The sequence below is a fragment of the Prionailurus viverrinus genome, chromosome B3, assembly GCF_022837055.1.
Source record: "Prionailurus viverrinus isolate Anna chromosome B3, UM_Priviv_1.0, whole genome shotgun sequence".
NCBI classification, from domain to species: domain Eukaryota; kingdom Metazoa; phylum Chordata; class Mammalia; order Carnivora; family Felidae; genus Prionailurus; species Prionailurus viverrinus.
In genome coordinates, this window is record NC_062566.1 from 36,709,327 (window position 1) to 36,729,374 (window position 20,048).

The 20,048-nt window shown below is 40.1% G+C and overlaps 1 protein-coding gene across 8 annotated transcripts in view; it reads left to right on the top strand.

The window, feature by feature from the left end:
• Window positions 1-20,048, top strand: part of HERC1 (HECT and RLD domain containing E3 ubiquitin protein ligase family member 1) — a 191,001-nt gene that overhangs the window by 160,470 nt on the left and 10,483 nt on the right. For all 8 annotated transcript variants that reach the window (XM_047861940.1, XM_047861948.1, XM_047861945.1 and 5 more), the window contains exons 57-71: window positions 64-169; window positions 2,611-2,757; window positions 4,744-4,845; window positions 5,928-6,101; window positions 7,598-7,891; window positions 9,157-9,222; window positions 9,377-9,502; window positions 10,280-10,418; window positions 11,479-11,660; window positions 12,357-12,512; window positions 13,228-13,350; window positions 14,331-14,433; window positions 15,971-16,140; window positions 17,509-17,647; window positions 19,602-19,771. In XM_047861940.1, the coding sequence (XP_047717896.1) occupies window positions 64-169; window positions 2,611-2,757; window positions 4,744-4,845; window positions 5,928-6,101; window positions 7,598-7,891; window positions 9,157-9,222; window positions 9,377-9,502; window positions 10,280-10,418; window positions 11,479-11,660; window positions 12,357-12,512; window positions 13,228-13,350; window positions 14,331-14,433; window positions 15,971-16,140; window positions 17,509-17,647; window positions 19,602-19,771 (2,197 nt within the window). The remainder of the gene's footprint in view (window positions 1-63; window positions 170-2,610; window positions 2,758-4,743; window positions 4,846-5,927; window positions 6,102-7,597; window positions 7,892-9,156; window positions 9,223-9,376; window positions 9,503-10,279; window positions 10,419-11,478; window positions 11,661-12,356; window positions 12,513-13,227; window positions 13,351-14,330; window positions 14,434-15,970; window positions 16,141-17,508; window positions 17,648-19,601; window positions 19,772-20,048) is intronic.

Below are 20,048 nucleotides of genomic sequence, written 5' to 3' on the forward strand. Positions count from 1 at the left end.
TTGAAAGTATATTTACTTCTGCATATTGACATGTGTTTTGGTTTTACATGATTAATTTTTAAGTGGCTGTCAGAGTGGCTTGGTATGTGTTTGGCGTATTCCACAAGATACCACACAGACCAGTGTGACTAGTTCAGAAGGATGGTGGGACCAGGAGTCAAATTGCCAGGTAAATGTTCTGGTGCTTTTGAAGACCTTATCTGAAACCAAAGATGGTTTGTGTTATCAAAGTAATCCTCCTTTGATTACCGAGATACTCACTACTCAGTATCTTAAAGGGCAAGATCCATGAATAATTGTCAGAAACATGAATAATTGTCATACTTTGTGTGTTTTCTGAATTGGCCTTATTTTTTATAAGTCAGGACAGCATGATTGCTTGTTAAAGTGAGACATTCAAGATACACTGAGTGGTGATCATTTATAGTAATGGATATTATTTGGTACTACAGATAGAGAAGTCCTAAATCTTTGGTACAGTGAAATGGGAACACCACAGGAACACCCCTGTCCAAAGTATCTGCTGCTGATACCACATTCCACCTATGAAGAACAATTCCTTTAACTTCAAAGGAGGTTACAGGGGGTGCCTGGGTGGCTCAGTCTGTTAAGTATCCCACTCTTGATTTCGGCTTAGGTCATGATTTCACAGTTGGTGAGTTCAAGCCCTGCACTGGGCTCTGTGCAGACAGCACAGAGCCACTTAGGATTCTCTGTCTTCCTTTCTTTCTGCCCCTCCCCTGATCGCATTCTCTCTCTCTCTCTCTCTCTCTCTCTCTCTCTCTCTCTCTCTCTCTCTCAAAAATAAATAAACATTTTTTAAAAAATGATTTAAGGGGCGCCTGGGTGGCGCAGTCGGTTAAGCGTCCGACTTCAGCCAGGACACGATCTCGCGGTCCGTGAGTTCGAGCCCCGCGTCAGGCTCTGGGCTGATGGCTCGGACCCTGGAGCCTGTTTCCGATTCTGTGTCTCCCTCTCTCTCTGCTCCTCCCCTGTTCATGCTCTGTCTCTCTCTGTCCCAAAAATAAATAAACGTTGAAAAAAAAATTAAAAAAAAAATGATTTAAAAAAGTTTACAGATTCAGATAGATGCTTATAAGGCCATCTAAACAAGAAACATAAACTCAAAAAGCTGGGAGTTGGTGTGGAGAGGGTAAAAACAAAAAACCTAGAAACACACATGCTTTCTATAAAGGACACGGCTGCCAGAGAGTTGATTGCCGCCATCCAGAAATGAGGCTATTGTTACCAGATTGTCTCTTTTTTCCTGATAGAAGCCAGAAGCCCAGCATTTTAAGTCAAATCTCCCAATATTAAACATTGGCACCTGACTTAAAATTCTTTAAAATACTTGGTGGCCAGTCATATGGCATCCCTGAGCTAACGGTTTGCACCTTCTGTTGCTCTTTCTTTTTGCTCATGATACAAATACCCCTGGAAGAAATATACCTTATGTTATATCTGGATAAATAAGTACATCTGGTAATATACACTGTCATAACTAGAAGGAAGAGGGAGCTTAAGGACAGGAACAAAGAGGTTAAGAGGGAGAGGTAAATAGCTCACTAATGAGAGGAAAATATAGAAGTAGAATTGGGAGGGACATCTGGGTGGCTCAGTTAAGCATCTGACTTCAGCTCAGGTCATGATCTTGCAGTTGGTAAGTTCGAGCCCCACACTGGGCTCTGTGCTGACAGGTGCTCACAGCTCACTGCCTGGAGCCTGCTTCGTTCTGTGTCTCCCTCTCTCTCTGCCCTTCCCCTGCTCTCAAAAATAATAATAAACATTAACAAATTTTTTTCTTAATGAAAAAGAAGTGGAAGTGGAGGCACTAAAGATAAATCTGATTTTCTGTTTGTACTAGAGAGTAGCCCTTTAGACCTATCTCACTTCTAAAACGTGCAAGGCAGGGGCACCTGGGTGGTTCAGTTGGTTAAGCTTCCAACTCTTGATTTCAGCTCAGGTGATAATCTCATGGTTTGTGGGTTCAAGCCCTGCTTTGGGCTCTATGCTGACAGTGCAGAGCGTGCTTGGGATCCTCTTTCTGTGCCCCTCCACCTCTCGTGTTCTCTGTCTCTGTCTCTCTCTCTCCCTCCCTCACCAAATAAATTAACTTAAAAAAATTAAAACGTGCAAGATGCAACAATGCAAACATGAAATTAGACACCACGTAACAGACAGAACCATTGGCCATCAAAAAGAAGAGCCTGTTTATATAGAACCAACATGTGCAATTCATGAATTTTAGGAGCTAAAAATGAAAATTACATAAAGCTAAATTTAAAAATTAAAACACTCATTAAAAAGCAGAAGTTAGGATTTTTCTATCTCTGAGGGATAATTGGAACTTACAATTATAATTTCTGCCAGTTTGAAGAATAGGAAATTCACTTAGAAGGGTGTCAAAAAATATGAACTCAGTTTCAGAGGAGCCAAGGAGAACCACGTTGTTATTTTATTATTTTCTCAAGATAAACCTATGAGAGAGTTGTCCTTCCCTCTTGCCCAGTTTTTTACTGAAATATAAAATTTCCAAGAATGAATTATAAATCTTGAATCTATAAGTTTGTTTTAATTTCAATATATGCTAAAAATCAAAATGAATTGCAGGATGGATATAGGAAATCAGCCGGAGCCAAATGTGTTTATCAGCTGCGGGGACACATCACCCCTGTCCGGACTGTTGCCTTTAGTTCTGATGGGTTGGCCCTCGTGTCTGGTGGACTAGGTGGGCTCATGAACATTTGGTCTTTAAGGGTAAGAGTACAGATGTTATTTTTATCTTAAGAAATGTTTATGCATTAACTTAGATATGGTAAAAATTAACCCAACCATCCCTAGGAGTATTTTGTGTACTAATACTTTGGGTACTGAAGAAACTCCTTTCAGAATTCTCCACTCTTTAATTTTTCTTATTGATATATTTTTAAAGTCATCTAGAAAAGGCCCCAGAAAATTGGGTAGTACCTATATAATTAGACGTTGCTAAATTTCACTAGAGTATATAGATTTTTTTCTAAAATGTTTTTGTGAATGTGAAGTGTGTAAATTTAAAATGTCTGGCACAAAAACAGACACTCAGATCATTGGAACAGAATAGAGAACCCAGAAATGGACCCACAAATGTATGGCCAACTCATCTTTGACAAAGCGGGAAAGAATATCCAATAGAATAAAGACAGTCTCTTCAGCAAGTGGTGCTGGGAAAACTGGACAGCGACATGCAGAAAAATGAACCTGGACCACTTTCTTATACCATACACAAAAATAAACTCAAAATGGATGAAAGACCTAAATGTAAGATGGGAAGCCATCAAAATCTTCGAGGAGAAAGTAGGCAAAAACCTCTTTGACCTCAGCTGCAGCAACTTCTTACTCAACACATCTCCAGAGGCAAGGGAAACAAAAGCAAAAATGAACTTTTTGGAACCTCATCAAAATAAAAAGCTCCTGGACAGCGAAGGAAACAATCAGCAAAACTAAAAGGCAACCGACGGAATGGGAGAAGATATTTGCAAATGACGTATCAGATAAAGGGTTGGTATCCAAAATCTTTAAAGAACTTACCAAACTCAACACCCAAGAAACAAATATTCCAGTGAAGAAATAGGCAAAAGTCATGAATAATCACTTCTCCAAAGAAGACATCCAGGGGCGCCTACGTAGCTCAGTTGGTTGGGGGATCGACTTTGGCTCAGATCATGATCTCACAGTTTGTGAGTTCGAGCCCTGCATCGGGCTCTGTGCTGACAGCTCAGAGCCCGGAGCCTATTTCAGATTCTGTGTCTCCCCCTCTCTCTGCCCCTCTCCTGTTCATTCTCTGTGTCTCTCTGTCTCTCAATAATAAATAAACGTTAAAAAAAAAATTCAAAGAAGACATCCAGATGGCCAACCAACATATGAAAAAATGTTCCACATCAGTCATCATCAGGGAAATACAAATCAAAACCACAAGGAGATACCACCTCACACCTGTCAGAATGGCTAACATTAACAACTCAGGCAACAACAGATGTTGGCGAGGATGCGGAGAAAGAGGATCTCTTTTGTATTGCTAGTGGGAAGGCAAACTGGTGCAGCCATTTTGGAAAACAGTATGGAGGTTCCTCAAAAAATTAAAAATAGAACTTCCCTACAACCCAGCAATAGCACTACTAGGTATTTATCTAAGGGATACAGGTGTGCTGTTTCGAAGGGACACATGCACCCCCATGTTTATAGCAGCACTATCGACAATAGCCAAAGTATGGAAAGAGCCCAAATGTCCATCGATGGATGAATGGATAAAGAGGATGTGGTGTATATATATACAATGGAGTATTACTCGGTAATCAAAAAAAGTGAAATCTTGCCATTTGCAACTATGTGGATACAACTAGAGGGTATTACGCTAAGTGAAATTAGAGAAAGACAAATATCATGTGACTTCACTCATATGAGGACTTTAAGACACAGAACAAATGAACACAATGGAAGAGAAGCAAAAATAACATAAAAACAGGGAGGGGGAGAAAACATAAGAGACTCTTAAATACGGAGAACAAACAGGGTTACTAGAGGGGTTGTTGGAGGGGGGATGGGCTAAATGGGTAAGGGGCATTAAGGAATCCTGAACTCCTGAAATCATTGTTGCACTGTATGCTAACTTGGATGTAAATTTTAAAAATAAAATAAAATGAAAAAAAATGTAAATAATGACTAAGGTTAAGTAATGTGTACTGATATAACTACTTCTCGTTTTAGGATGGCTCTGTCTTGCAAACTGTAGTGATAGGCTCTGGAGCTATTCAGACCACAGTATGGATTCCAGATGTCGGGGTAGCTGCTTGCTCAAATAGATCGAAGGTACTTTTACAATTCTCTAAAATCGTAGGGGATAAGTCTATAAGGTACCTTAGAAATCATAGTCTAAGTAGCCTGCTTTACAGGGGAGAAAACTCATATCCAGAGGGATTATTATTTGCCTAAGATAATACAACTATTTTGTGACAGAAGGAAAACTAGAACCCAGGCCTCCTGATTTATAATCTAGTACTCTTCTTACCATACCCTAGATTTTGGCGAAATGCCTAATCATCAAACGACTTAAGTTCCGTTGGAAGTTATAAAGTGGATTTTTACTTTCTGCCATGACTTTTGAGATAACAGTAAATTGTCTCAAAAGAATTTTCTTTAAAAAGTAGGACCACAGGACCACCCCAAAGACCTTTAACTCGAGTATACAAAATGTATCTTGACTTTCAAATTTAATATTCTAGTTAAAAAAATACTTACTGCATACACACACGCACACACACAAATATGTATACGTGTATACATACTAGCCCCCTTCTGCGAAGTAAGTCAGAGATGACATTATCTCCTGCAGTCTTGCTCTTCATACCCTTAATGAATAGAGCCAATGTGCTGCTTTGGTTTATTTTTTATGTAGGTAAAAGATACTAAAATTGAGCTCTAAACCTGTATAAACAGTAAAATACAGACTCAGAGCCAAGGCAGTAGTGGCCTTTATAGATAAATCATAGAGCCACAGTTAGAGCCCAGCTGCTTGTCCTGTAGATGTGTCCCTCAGCAGACAGAGTACTCCTTCCTATAGTACCCCTGTGGTCATGTCAGACTTTGGAAGTATACTGGGTACCTTTTCCTGCAAGTCCTATGAAACAGCAAAGAATTAATGTTGTCTCTTTAAGGAGCATCAGCAAAGCCAAGGTAGCTCACAAATTTTATGGTTCCTATTCACTGGTTTTTACTTAGCAAAATTTAGGATGTTTTGAAGTCGATAGCATTAAAGGTACAGCATAAAATGTCCAAAAAGCAAACGTGTTTAATGGAATAACTGGAAGGATTTCAGATATGAATGGTAATAGAATGATCTCTCTTTTATCTTTTATTTAAATAACTATGTGGCATGATTTGTTTTCCAACAGGATGTTTTGGTCGTGAATTGTACAGCAGAATGGGCTGCCGCCAATCATGTTTTAGCAACCTGTAGGACAGCACTGAAACAGCAGGGTGTTCTGGGATTAAATATGGCTCCCTGCATGAGAGCATTTCTGGAGCGGCTACCCATGATGCTTCAGGAGCAGTATGCCTATGAAAAGGTAACCAATTACACTCACTGCTACAGATCTGCACATGACTGCTGCTCCAGCATTTGAATTGCATAGCAATTAAGAGCATAAGGTCTAAGGAAAATAAGTGGGGCTGTTTGGTAGAATCAAATAAAGTTAAGTCATGTCTAGAACAGTTGTTGAGTAATCCTCAGCCTGCTTTTACTTTTAGTGGGAGTAAAATTTTAAAATAACCCTCAAATTTGTATAGTGTTGGTATAATTTCTTTTCAGATTACTTATTCACTCCAAAACTTCTTAAAATACCTGTACCTTCAGAGTATCATCTTTTGTGACCCATAAATCTATTTTTGTGTGGTTTTGCCATCCTGAAGTTGAGAGATGGGGGTGGATATGGATGTTGGAGTAAACGTTCTGTGTATCAGATGAATCCACGTGGAAAGTTAAGTAGAAGAGCTAAGGCTGAAGTGAGTAGGGTCCTTAAAATACTAGAATCAGGAATAGTGGAATTTGGAGCTGTAGCCCAGGCTGTGATACTGTGTAGTCTGTCCTCCAGACCTCAGTAGTCACTGTGTGCTGCCCCTAGGCAGAGCTGTTTGGTGTTATTTCCTTCTTTTTCAGCCAAGCTATATTAATACAGTCAACTGTTACTGTGCCCGGTTAACTTCACTGATGCATTTGCCTAGGTTCTCTTTTCTGAATTACTCAGAGTCTCACAGAATTGCTCTGCCACAGTTAGGGAGGGCCACAGAAGAGTGATCTCCTTTGATGGCTACCAGGATTCTCTTGTAAAGGAGGAAATGTGAGAAGGGAAGAGGTTGCCTTGGTTTAGTTACTTGCTTTTTTACCTTTATTATCATTATCATTATTATTCATGAAAAACTATAGAGTGAAAATATACTACTAAATGCAGTGTGATGTGCTGGATTAGATCCTGAAGCAGAAAAGGGCATTAGTAGAGAAACCAAATAAAGTTCTGTGGTTTAGTTAATATTGTAGCCAATATTAATTTCTTAGTTTTGATTAATGTACCATGCTTATGTGTTAACATTAGGGGAAGTTAAGTGAAGGATTTACAAGAATTCTTGTTCTATCTCTTGTAACTCTCTGTATATCTAAAATTATTTCAAAGTAAAAATCTTAAAGAACTGAACTTTTTCTTGTTTTTATTTTTTAAAGTTTTATTTATAGTTGAATATACACAGTAATATTAGTTTCAGGTGCAAAAGAATAGTAAACTTAAAAAATACAATTACAGATTTTCAGAATACAGCAGGTTAATTCTTTTGAAAGAGGACATGTGTGAGCGGGGGAGGGGCAGAGGGAGAGAGAAAAATCTTAAGCAGGCTCCACGGCCAGTGTGGAGCCTAATGCTGGGCTCAATCTCACGACCATGAGATCATCACCTGAGCCAAAATCAAGAATCAGACACTTAACGAACGGGCTGAGCCATCCAGGTGCCTGGTAGGTTAATTTATAATATTTGGTACAGACTCTTCAACTTAACATTCTTGTATTTCCTCTTAGCCTCATGTGGTTTGTGGCGATCAGCTTGTTCATAGCCCCTATATGCAATGTCTGGCTTCCCTCGCTGTGGGACTGCATTTGGATCAGCTGTTATGTAACCCTCCAGTGCCACCACACCACCAGAACTGCCTCCCTGACCCAGCATCCTGGAATCCAAATGAGTGGGCCTGGTTAGAATGTTTCTCAACCACCATAAAAGCTGCTGAAGCCCTGACCAACGGAGCACAATTTCCAGAATCTTTTACTGTTCCTGATCTAGAGCCTGTTCCAGAGGATGAGCTTACATTCCTAATGGTAAGCCTAAAATTAGCTGCTGTTATATGCAGCTGAGATTGTATCATGGATGTTTAGCAAGTAGCAGACCTTCAGGATTTCCTAGCTTGGATAGCTAGAAGCATGCCTTTAGATAAACTTAAAATGTTTTGCTTTCAGATAGTCATTTTCAGTCTTATGGCATCCCTCTATGGTGACAAAGATTGTTTATAGGAGAACTGTGAAGCACCTGTAAACTTGTTGGTTTTCAATGACATAGTCCCATATTTTCTCACTTTTTCTCCATAGGTGCCACGTTTAGTACCTCATTTATACATATTTTAGCATCTTTTCCTGGGTCATCTTGTGAGATTTATTCCACATAAAGACTCTGAATTATTTGACACTCTAATCATGTTTTAATCTCCATAAAGTAAGAATATAGAAGAGCATTCCAGTTGTTATTTCTTATTCTAATTGAGAGTGTCTAGATATAGAAACTGTGATGTAGATAAAATGTCTATGTAGATAGTGCAGGCCAGCGCTTGATCTAACAATATATTTGCTTAATTAAGATTTGTACATACAGGGGGCACCTGGGTCAGTTAAGTCAGTTAAGCATCCGACCTCGGCTCAGGTCATGAACTCGTGGTTTGTGAGTTCGAGCCCTGCATCAGGCTCTGTGCTGATAGCTCACAGCCTGGAGCCTGCTTCGGATTCTGTGTCTCCCTCTCTCTCTCTGCCCCTCCCCTGCTCATGCTCTGTTTCTCTCTGTCGCTCGAAAATAAATAAATGTTAAAAAATGTATATATATTTGTACATACAAACATTTGAATACATAAATATACAGTATAAAACAGAAATACGAATTGAGGGAAATTATCGAAGTATAGGTCATTTATTTATAGATATAAAATATAATTTTAATTTAAGAAGAGTCCTTCTGAGCCCATTTGCCCCAAATTTGTCATTTTGTAGATGAGGAAATCGAAGCCTGGAAAGATGAAGTGACCTGCTACTGCTGTACAGCTAGTTCGTGGGGGTGGTGACTCTTGTACTTGTTGGTGCTCAGAAAACATAAATGGTTAGCTTCGAATCACCATTGTATTAGTGATAGTGATAGTAGATAGTAAAATTGTTTATGATAAAGGAGAATATTAACATGCATAGTCAAATTTGGTGTGATTGTAAAACTCCTCTTAATTTCTTACAGTATTACTAAGTTCTTTTATGGAAAGAAGACTTAGTTAAGCAAAGATACATTTTGATTAAGCAAGATTCATCTTGGTGTTTATTGTGTCTTACAGGATAACAGTAAATGGATTAATGGCATGGATGAACAAATTATGTCTTGGGCAACATCCAGACCTGAGGTCAGTAAAGATAACTAAATGGTGGTTCTCAGTAAATCTTCTGATTTTAAGTGTGTGTTTGTCACCTCATGTCTCTCTTAGAGGCTGGCACATACTTGAATGAATGAATGAATGAATGAATGAATCTAATTTTGAGATGATTGTGGTTTTCCAGGACTGGCACTTGGGAGGTAAATGTGATGTCTACCTGTGGGGTGCTGGCAGGCATGGACAGCTTGCAGAAGCTGGAAGAAATGTTATGGTACCTGCAGCAGCTCCCTCATTCTCACAGGCCCAACAGGTAACTACTGGGTAAAGAAATGGAGAAGAAACTTGGGAACTAACAATTCTGATTCCCTCGCCATTAAAAAAAATTTTTCCATTGTGTAATCTGTGGTGAGGAATAACTGAACAAAGTCATGTATAGCCTCCAAATAAAAGATTTCTAGGGTTTTTGTTAATTTTCTAAGTTTTTCTTGCTTTCAAGTGCGTCAGCATTAGACCTGCCTAGTACATATTTACAGAAGTTAACATGCTCCTAATTATTGATTCTGTTCGAGGGCCGTTAACTTACAGGGATTTTTAGCTAGATTTCTTTAACACCCCTCTCCTCTTCTAATAATTTGGTACTATATTCCCAAACCCTTTCTCAAGCCACTGCTTTCTTACCCATTCTTCTCTACCTTAGTGAGTCCCAGGATGCGTTACTCTTTCTTGTGTATATCTCCTCAGGCTTCTGCTTCTTGATGATCTCTAGCCAGTCTTTAATATTTCCCCATCATCCTTTCCGCTGTCTGTTTTGTTAACATTATTATTTTAACACCGCACAGCTGGCTGAAATTCCTGTAGATCACATAGTTCTAAATGATTTTAAATAGTCCGATGAGCCTCCTACATCTCCTTAAGAAAGCAGTTTTATAACAATCAAGGGCTTGTAGGAACCCCATACTTATTTCAACTCATCCCCTTTAGTGAAAGGATAAAATAATTAATACAGGCATCCTAAGTATATGTAGAATCATTTTAAGTGTTAAGGCTGTATAATGAAGGATAATATAGTTCTGTGTTTCTTTACTAGGTCATATGTGGTCAGAATTGTACTTTTGTCATCCAGGCCAATGGCACAGTGTTGGCTTGTGGGGAAGGAAGTTATGGCAGATTGGGGCAAGGAAATTCAGATGACCTTCATGTGCTGACAGTTATTTCAGCCTTACAAGGTAAAATTATTCTCAATTAAAAAGCTGGTCAGAAAATATGGACTAACCATAGGAATGTTTGCTTATGTTGGAACTCATCTCAAACCTTTGCTGGATAAAGTCATAATAGGATTTTCACTTATTTAGATTCTCATTTAGGATGTACAGCCTGATTTCCATATTTTAAGCTGTTATTTTGCAAGCTGTTTTTCATGGCAGTGCTAGAATTCAATGATATAAATAACTATTTTAAGACCCATAAAGATTGTTGTAAACAAATTCTTATAAAATTACAAAACTGAAATTAGACAACTATTAATAGCAATAATCATGCATGTGTTTCCTTAAGAGTAAAAATCAGTTTCTATGGATATGTGCAAATGTACGAAAGACTTTTACAGAGTTCTCAGAGTGCTGTCAAAGACTGTCAGAGTTCTCTGACTTGGAAAAAGTATATCCCTGGAGAAACCACTGCAGGAGCCCCTGGCTTGTTCCTTAAGTCAACTTTTACTGACTCCAAAGCCTACAAGAGAGCAAAGAGGGTTTTTGTATTAAAAGCATACAAGTAATAATGAGTTGAGAACCAATTCCGAAACAGTTCTAAGTTCTCTTCCTTGAGATCTAAGTGTGAAGAGCACAGCAGTGGGGATGGGAAGGTGGGACTCCTGGCCGGAACTACCACGTCCTGCCTCTAGGACCTTGCACAAGCTATACTAGACCTCTTTGTGACTTGGTTTACCCATTTGTAAAAGTGGTGATGATAATATCTGCCTGTAGGTTTTATGTGAAAATAGAGAAGAGATAATCCAGGTAAAGCATTTATAGGAGTGGCTAGAACATAGTCCTTAATGACTAACTGTTTCCGTCACCCTCCTTTCCTTCCTGGTCATCATTATTTTATGGGACTGCTCTCAATTTACTAAGTTATGGCTACAAATGTGATTTAAAATTAAAGACATTGTTTTTATTACTGTAGTGCAGTTTTGGTGTTTTTCCATTCTAAGAGTATTCTGTAGCAGCTGTAACTAAAGAATTTTAACATCCAGTGATTCTTGTTGGGTTTCTTTCTGCTCTGTTCCAGGATTTGTGGTGACCCAGCTGGTGACATCTTGTGGTTCTGATGGTCACTCAATGGCCCTGACTGAAAGTGGTGAGGTCTTTAGCTGGGGAGATGGCGATTATGGCAAACTCGGCCACGGGAACAGCGACAGGCAGCGACGCCCCAGGCAGATCGAGGCCTTACAAGGAGAAGAAGTGGTGCAGGTCAGGCAGGACATGGATAAGTTTGCCTTTGAATGAAAATATACTAGCTGTTGAATAGGGTTCTCAAATTCATGTAACAGGAGATAATGGTAAAAATACATTATACAATCATTACAAGAGATCCACTGTTTCTGGTTGTTCATTCTTGACTTTGTCAGAAGTTTGAATGGGCTTTGGTGTTAGAATGGAGTCCTTTTTCCTGAACCAGCTGGTTGGCCCAGGCTGGGGTACTCCAGGTCCTTGGAAGAAAAACAGTGGGGTTTAGCTTCTGCCCCATAGTTCTGGACACAGTTTGAATGAAAAGCTTCCCATTTACCATTATTGTTACCAAGGCTGAGTTGTACACATATTCTGGAAAGTCAATTAGTGATTAATGTAAAATTGCCTAGCACTTTAGCGTTCACAAAGCATTTCCACATTTACTATTACACGTGGTCTAGGTCATCTGTACACAGCTACAGGATAGCAACAGTTCTTCCAATGTAGGCTCTTCAGCTTGGTCTTCCTGAGGATGATGAGGCGATAAGATTTGAAGGAGCAGGAGGGCCACTTGGGCAGGTCGGACATACTGGTCTTGAAGACCCAGAGTTGTCAGTGAAGTTTATTACTATATTATTACCCGAAAATGACGGAGTTCTTTATTTCTTAGTATACTCTCTTCTTAATTTTTTTTTTTCTTCTTGGTTCTGTCTGTAGATGTCTTGTGGCTTCAAGCACTCAGCAGTGGTAACTTCAGACGGCAAACTGTTCACTTTTGGGAATGGTGACTACGGTCGTCTGGGTCTTGGAAACACCTCTAACAAAAAACTACCAGAGAGAGTGACTGCACTGGAGGGATATCAGATTGGACAGGCAAGGAATAAATCCATAATATGTTTCATGGTCGTAGATTCGTATTTCCTCTGTGTGCACTGAGACTCTGTTCTTTCAGGAAGACTAGAATCACCAGTTCTACTTAACCTCATGTACATTTTGTTTGGTGTACTTGATCATTTGTCATGATTTTTTTTCCCAATGTGAAAATTAACATTTTAAGGCAAACAATGTGACCAACATATAGAAGCCTTAATTCAGGATATGAATATTTTAAAAACCCCTCTGTAGTACAACTTGATATAAAACCTTTAAATAATACAGATTTTTGTCATTGCTGTCTGCTAGTTTTGAAGTAGATGGCTGAAGTGCAGCATCATGGGTAGCTACTGCTCTTAAGCAATATTGTCCCTGTCCTGTATACACTGAGACTATCTCTGAACAAGGAGATATTTTTATCTTTTCCTGTATCATTCCTCAAACGTATAAATGTTTTTAGTCATATGCACTTTTTCCTCTTTTATGCTCTCTGATTCTGAGTTAGCCACAGGTATTTAAAGGATTTTGCCTTGAAAGAAAAAGTTATTTTTTTCTTTGTGGACATTAGGAATTTTTTCTTACACATTTTGGTTAACATATGCAGAAAGTCCTGAAATTAATAAAAATACAAATATATATAGCCGAAGTCTTGGAAGCGGGTATGTGGTTTAGGTGCTATGCGTTTGTCTTACTGAGTACCCTGTTATTTCTCCAGGTGGCCTGTGGTTTAAACCACACTTTGGCAGTATCAGCAGACGGCTCCATGGTGTGGGCTTTTGGAGATGGGGACTATGGAAAACTAGGCTTAGGAAATTCCACTGCAAAATCTTCCCCTCAGGTCGGTATTGTCTTTGTGTCAGTGCCTCTTTTTACTTGGAAAATCATTTACCTTTAACATTTTAGTAAATTCGTAATGAAATTTGGAAACTTCTATTACTTACTCTTAAATGTCCAGCATTTTGGATCTTGGTTTTAAATAAGCCATTAATTGCTAAAATGAATGTAAAAATTCTGCATGGAGAAGCCTGTGTCTCCATACACAGGCTGAACAATGTAGGACTATCTCCCATCTAGAGAAGAAATAGTTATAAACATGTCTCCAAGGTGTCTTATGGATGGAACCATGAACAATCTTGTAACCTTATGCTTGCAGCTGCCATTTTAGCTTATTATTATCACTGAATTATAGAGGTATATGCCTCCTTTTAAAAAATAATAAAAAGGAAATGCAGAAAATAATAAATTAGAAGCTAGTATGTTACAGGTTTCTTGGCTCTGCAGAAGACCTTCTGTGCAATTCTTTTAGCGGGTTTTCCTAACACGTTTAACAAGCAGCATGATTTACGAATATTTAATATGTATCTTCAACTCCAGATGCCCTATCATATATAGTCTGTAACATCTTGATATCTAGACTGCTGAATATTCCGCTAGGGATGTGGAAAGCCAGGAAACCATCTCTGGGGTGCATATAAAGCAGTTATTATCACCTCTGAAAGTAGAAAAAGCCTAACTGGGAGCAGCCCGTGGACATGGTCTTGCAGTATTATTTAAAAGGCCACAGGATTCTCTTTGGTCTCTGTTGCCTAGAGAAATGCTTTCACTCACCTGGGGTCCTAGGGATTTTAGTCAAATGCCCCTGTCCCCAACACTCCCTCCCACAGATTCAATTTAGGAGTGTGAATTTGGGTGGAGACAGGTAGGTGACAATTAGTATTTTTATTAGTAGACAATGCTTGTTTATACAGGCCAATAGGCAAATTCAAAAGTGTTCTTATTTTCTTTTTAAAGTATGTGCTTTATGCTTATATTTTTCAGAAAGTTGATGTCCTTTGTGGAATTGGAATAAAAAAGGTTGCTTGTGGAACTCAGTTTTCTGTTGCATTAACCAAAGATGGTCATGTGTATACCTTTGGTCAAGGTGAGGCATTTTCCAGGCAATACTTTACTTGTCTTGTGTACACATGTATTCCAGAAACATTTGCCTTCCAGTTTTACAGAAAGTGCTCTAAATTGAGTTGTGTTTTGTTCTGGGTGATGAATGGCCACTGTGACCTTCACTCACTAGCTACTTTTCTGCTCCTTTTTCATGAAATTTGTCATAAGGACAAACTCTTCTCCCCATTGATAGTCTGTCATACCAGAGCCTTTGATCCTGCCAGAAGAGTTCCTGCCAAAGCCCTTCCCATCCTCCTTTCTTCTCCCTCCACTGTTCTGCCATAAACACTTCTTGACCAACAGAGCTCCTCTGGATCCTGTCTGATTCCCCAGCCCTCTCAGGGACTGGGGATTCAGGTCTTAGGAATTCATAGGCATTCAGGGTTCAGATCTTGAGTGGTTCGTAGTCGAGTCATCCACTGTGGGATTCCCTGGCAGTATATTCACCTTCTTAAATCGAACTTCTTAGGAAGGTGTAAGGCAAATGTGAGGAAGAGGAAGAGGAAGGAATAAGTCGTGAATGAGGTTTCTAATCTTGGAAGAACTCTAATGCCACTAACTGAGGACAGGAAGCTGGTTTGGAAGTAGGTAAGAACTTAGTTAAGGTCATACTGAATTGGAGCCATATACTCTAGGTATATGTATGGAGATGTCTAGCAAGTTATTGGGGATTTGGATCTGGAACTCCAGAGAAATTGGATATGGAGATGTAGGTTTGCATAATGCACAATAATAGTACTTAGAACCATGTTAACAGGCTCAGGAAGCCCACGGAGAGTATAGAATAAAAAGACTTGGATGGAACTCTAGGGCAGGTGAGCACAGAAAGAGGACTGGGGAGAGTTGGCTTTGAAAGGGGTGAAAGAGAGGTTGCCAGTGAGCCAGGGTAGTGAGAAGTCTCTGCAGGGTGGGAGGGGGCTGAGGCCAGGTCATCAGAAGGTTATGTGGAGCTCCAGGGGCTGGAGCCTGAGAAGAGGCTGCTGAGAAGAGGCAGTTAGGAGCTGCTCATGGCTTTTGACAGTACAGTCTCAGTGTAGTGGTGAGAGTGGAAGGTAGGCTGCAGGAGGTAGCCAAACCAAACAGTTCTAGAGGCCATGGGGTAACAGGGGCTGGCCTGCACTTTCTAGAAGTTTGGCAGCAGAGGGAAAGGGAGAAGTTGGCTGGCAGTTTGAGGACAAGGCAAGTTGAGCAACGTCTTTTCTTAGAGTACAAGAACTGTAGGGCCTTTCTTAACTACCTGCCAATCCTCTCAAATAGGAGGATACTGGAGGTGCCTCTTGGTTTGAAATAAGGTGCTAATTTTAGATTTATTTATTTTATGAATAAGGAGTCTGTGACATTTTGCAAAGAAACAATTTCCAACTTCATCCGCTCAGAATCCAGTATACCTTACCAGAATAGCAGCTTTGGCTCTAAAGAGTTCTATATGTCATCGCCATTCCACCAGAAAAGTTAGAGAACTCATTAGAAAACATAAAGGACTGTTGTATGCCATCCATAAATTTCCTCTATTTCTTCAGATCGCTTGATAGGCTTGCCAGAGGGGCGTGCCCGCAATCATAACCGACCACAGCAGATCCCTGTGCTGGCTGGAGTGGTCATCGAAGATGTGGCGGTTGGAGCTGAGCACACTCTTGCTTTGGCATCAACTGGAGATGTGTATGCCTGGGGGAGCAATTCAGAAGGGCAGGTAAATATTTATCTTGCTTGCCTCATATTCTAGAAATCTGACAGTGTTCCTCGTTTGGTAAAGGGATAAGCTAGGAAACTCATAAGATCTACCACGATGCCTCATACATATCACTTTGACACGGACTGAATTATTTGTGAGTCCAGTTGTGTATGTGTCTCTCTTGATTGTGGCCAAGTAGGCATTACACCATGGTTTTAAAAAAAATCTGATGGTATAGCAAAGCAGTTAAGGGAATTAACTGAGTGTGTGTGTGTATCTACACTCATTAAGTACCTGGCACATAGTAAGCAGCACTTCAGGGGTATTTGCTATTGGCATCATCATGATTTTTACTATGGTAATGGGTGAGATTAGGTCTTAGGAGCATCAGTTAATCTGGAAAATGGAAAGAACGAACCCATACTTTTATGTTTAATAATATGACATAGTACTGTACACAGTATGGTATCCATAGTATATTTGTGTTTCTGCAGGAAGTCTTGTCATTCTTGTTCTACAGAGGAATAAACTGAGCCTCTAAGAGCTTGAGAAAAGATTCAAGAAGTTGATGTATTCAGCCTACCTTATATATGGAGGAGACACAGATTTGGGTGGGAGATGTCTAGGATGCCAGCTGCTACAGTGGCTTTCAGCCCTGCGTGCAGAGCCACATTCCCTTCCTCCGTAAATCCTCTCTGGGCCTGTCTGCCCATAGAGCCAGAGGCCCTCAAGTTCAAGGTCTCCATTGTTCATCGGTGACTCTGTGGTCACCTCATCACTATGTTAACAGATGAGGAAGCTGCTCATCATCGTGGTTTGCATGCACAGTGTCTTAATGACAAGAGAGTTGATGCCGAAGACATCTTAGGGAGGTCACTGGCAGGGTCTTGACATGATTCTCTCTAATGATGTCAAGGTGCTTAGCTGCTGAAACACTGGGTGTCCAGTCACACCCTAGGAACAGAGACCTGGAGATGAGAATCTGCTTCTGTGTACGTTTTTATAGCTGTTTATTTATTGTTACCCAGGCATCCCATCTTAAAAGGAAATCAGTGTGTTTTAAATAAAAGCTGTGTAGATCATTCTGTTATTTTTTTAAACTATTCATGAATTAATTTCCTCTCTAGAAGTGGAATCCAAGGATGTGTTCAGTCATTAAGACTCACTGCTAGATTTGGAATAGCCTTGTTGCAGCTTGGTTTTTAGGAGACAGTCTGAGCTGTGAGGACTATTCTGATAGAGACAATCAGAATTAACTTCATTTTATTGATGTTGGTTAGTACAGATACTTATTTGTATCTGCTACCACCTAAGGCAGATCTCATCATCTTGACTTCCTCTTTTTCTCTTTGTAATTGGCTCTGTATTTTTGTAATTTATTTCCAGCTTGGCTTAGGCCACACCAACCATGTTCGAGAACCAACCCTGGTAACAGTCCTGCAAGGGAAAAATGTCCGGCAGATCTCAGCTGGCCGCTGCCACAGTGCAGCATGGACAGCGCCACCTGTCCCGCCAAGAGCACCCGGTGAGGGATGAACTACCCTTCTCCTGCAGCTTCTCTTTCAGCAGTGCCCAGCTGCTCTGTCTGCTTGCCATTTTCAGACTGCATCGAGGCATCATTATGAAACCGCCAGGCCTCCCCACCCAGCCAAAGCAGTCTTTGTGCTGCCAGCCCTGTAAATACTTTGATAGCAGGTGATTCTCCTGCAGACCTCACACAAAGCACTCCCTCTCTGCACCCCACCAAAGAAAAAAACCTGTCACTTAGGCAAAAATGTACAATTTTAGAGCAGCAACTAAGTGTTTTTTCATATTTATATGAAAGAAGTGATGAATCATAGCTTTCTAAGGCTTGCTGTTAAGAATAAAGATTAAAAGGTCTGAGACCATCTGTCAAAATCTTCACACACACCCCCCCCCAAGTTAACCATTTGAAACATGATGTCTGTGCACTGACACAGACACAGAAAAAAAAAATGTTGCCATTTTACTCCAGCATGTAGTAGGACCGATAGGCAGTTTTCTACCTTTTTGTTTATTATTAAATCCTTAAAAAGCTAAAAAAACATATTAAGAAAATGTGTATTTGTGTACTTAACATCCTAGCAAGTACTGTCCAGATTGGGTCCATCTTCCATTCCCTGCAAATGTGGGGCATTTATCATTCTTAAGCATTTTTTTGATATTGGGGCTGTTTCTCTTCCAGGCCCTTAAGCCCGTTATTTCTACCATTCTCTGGTGTCTAAGAGACTAGAGTTTCCCTAAAGCAACCTTGTGCCTGGGAACTGAGTATCCTCTTCCCTTTTTGCTGACCTCTACTTCTAAGCCAGAGGTCCCTGGGGAGACTCACCATAGAGAATTTTTTCTTCTAGATAGGTATCCTTAGAGAGCAAATGAGGACTGCCAAGTAAGGCCAAACAAGCAGGAGATGGTTTCTGATTAACAGAATCTGGAATGAGCAGTGCTATGCACACACTGACAATTCCACGTATTCAGGGTCCTCTTCATCTTCCAGAGAGATTTCACTTGCACTTCAGGAGAGAGGCTATGCAGTGTGGTGGTTAAAAGTCCAGACTCTGGAGCCACATTGCCTGGGTTGAATCCTAGCTTCTCCACTTGCAAGCTGAATGAATGATCTTCAGACCCAGTTTCCTTGTCTGTAAAATGAGGATAAAAATAGCCCCTATTGTAAAGGGCTACAGGATTAAACAATTTGTGTGAAACTCTTAGAATAGTGCCCAGCACATAGAAGTACTCAATGTTAGCTTTTACTAATAATATTAATAAAATTAACTAGAATAAAAATAAGCTGGGAACTGAGCTGTACAAATCTTTATTTACACAAAACTCAAATAAGTAGGGTGTTGTATGTTTACTCTTTTATGCATTTTTAATAAGAGGTTCACCATGAATGTGGTCCTTACAGTCCTTGCTTCTGCAGAGCTCTTATTCCTCAGTACAAAGCCTTCATAAACCATGCACCCATAGCTTTCCTTCTGTCATGGTCACTTTCTCTCAGATCCCTAGTGAGTGTGGGAAGTGACTGCTGAGTTGCCCATTTCCGTTTTCCAGAATTGCCTACCTAGTCCTGGCTTACATCTTGTGTTTTATGAAGATGGCAGTTACTGAATATGAAAGGAAGAATTTGGGGTGTTTTTGTTTTCTTGTGAAGGAACTGTTTAGGCCCCATAGTTAAATGGAAAACTAAATTAAATTAAAAGTTTCCATAATGATAAATAAAAAAGATGCTTTAAAAACCAACACGCATGCATCAAGAAATAAAGGTGAATTGATGGAGAGAGGAACTGATAAATATGTGATATGGCAAATAAAGACAAATAATTAGGGAACTTAGGTGGTAGGAATGGGTGTTCATTGTACACTTATCTCACCTTCTCTGTGTGTTTGAAAATTTGCCAAATACTCAAAATGAAAGCAGTGCATTTTCCTTTGTAAGTGTCCATTTGCTCTCTGGGCAGGTGTGTCGGTACCTCTGCAGCTGGGCCTGCCCGATGCGGTCCCCCCGCAGTATGGGGCGCTGAGGGAGGTGAGCATTCACACTGCGAGGGCCAGGCTCCGGCTGCTCTACCATTTCTCTGACCTCATGTACTCATCCTGGAGGCTACTGAACCTCAGCCCCAACAACCAGGTAACATGTTGGCTTGGGAAGCACTGCTCTCCAGGTCCCAGGAAAACACTTTTTACTCTCAGCTCCCAAAAGATGTAGAAAAGGCAGTAGTTCTGTTTCCATTTTGTTGCTGGTTTAGCGATAGTCCAGATACTGATAACTGTGCTGCTGGACACAATGCTTTGGTTTGTCCATAGCTCAAGGAAGTATGAATGGCTAAGCATGTGTTTTCTGTAAAGTCCAATATGTGATGTGATTTTTAAAACTTAAGCACACACGGATGTTAGCACCACAGTCT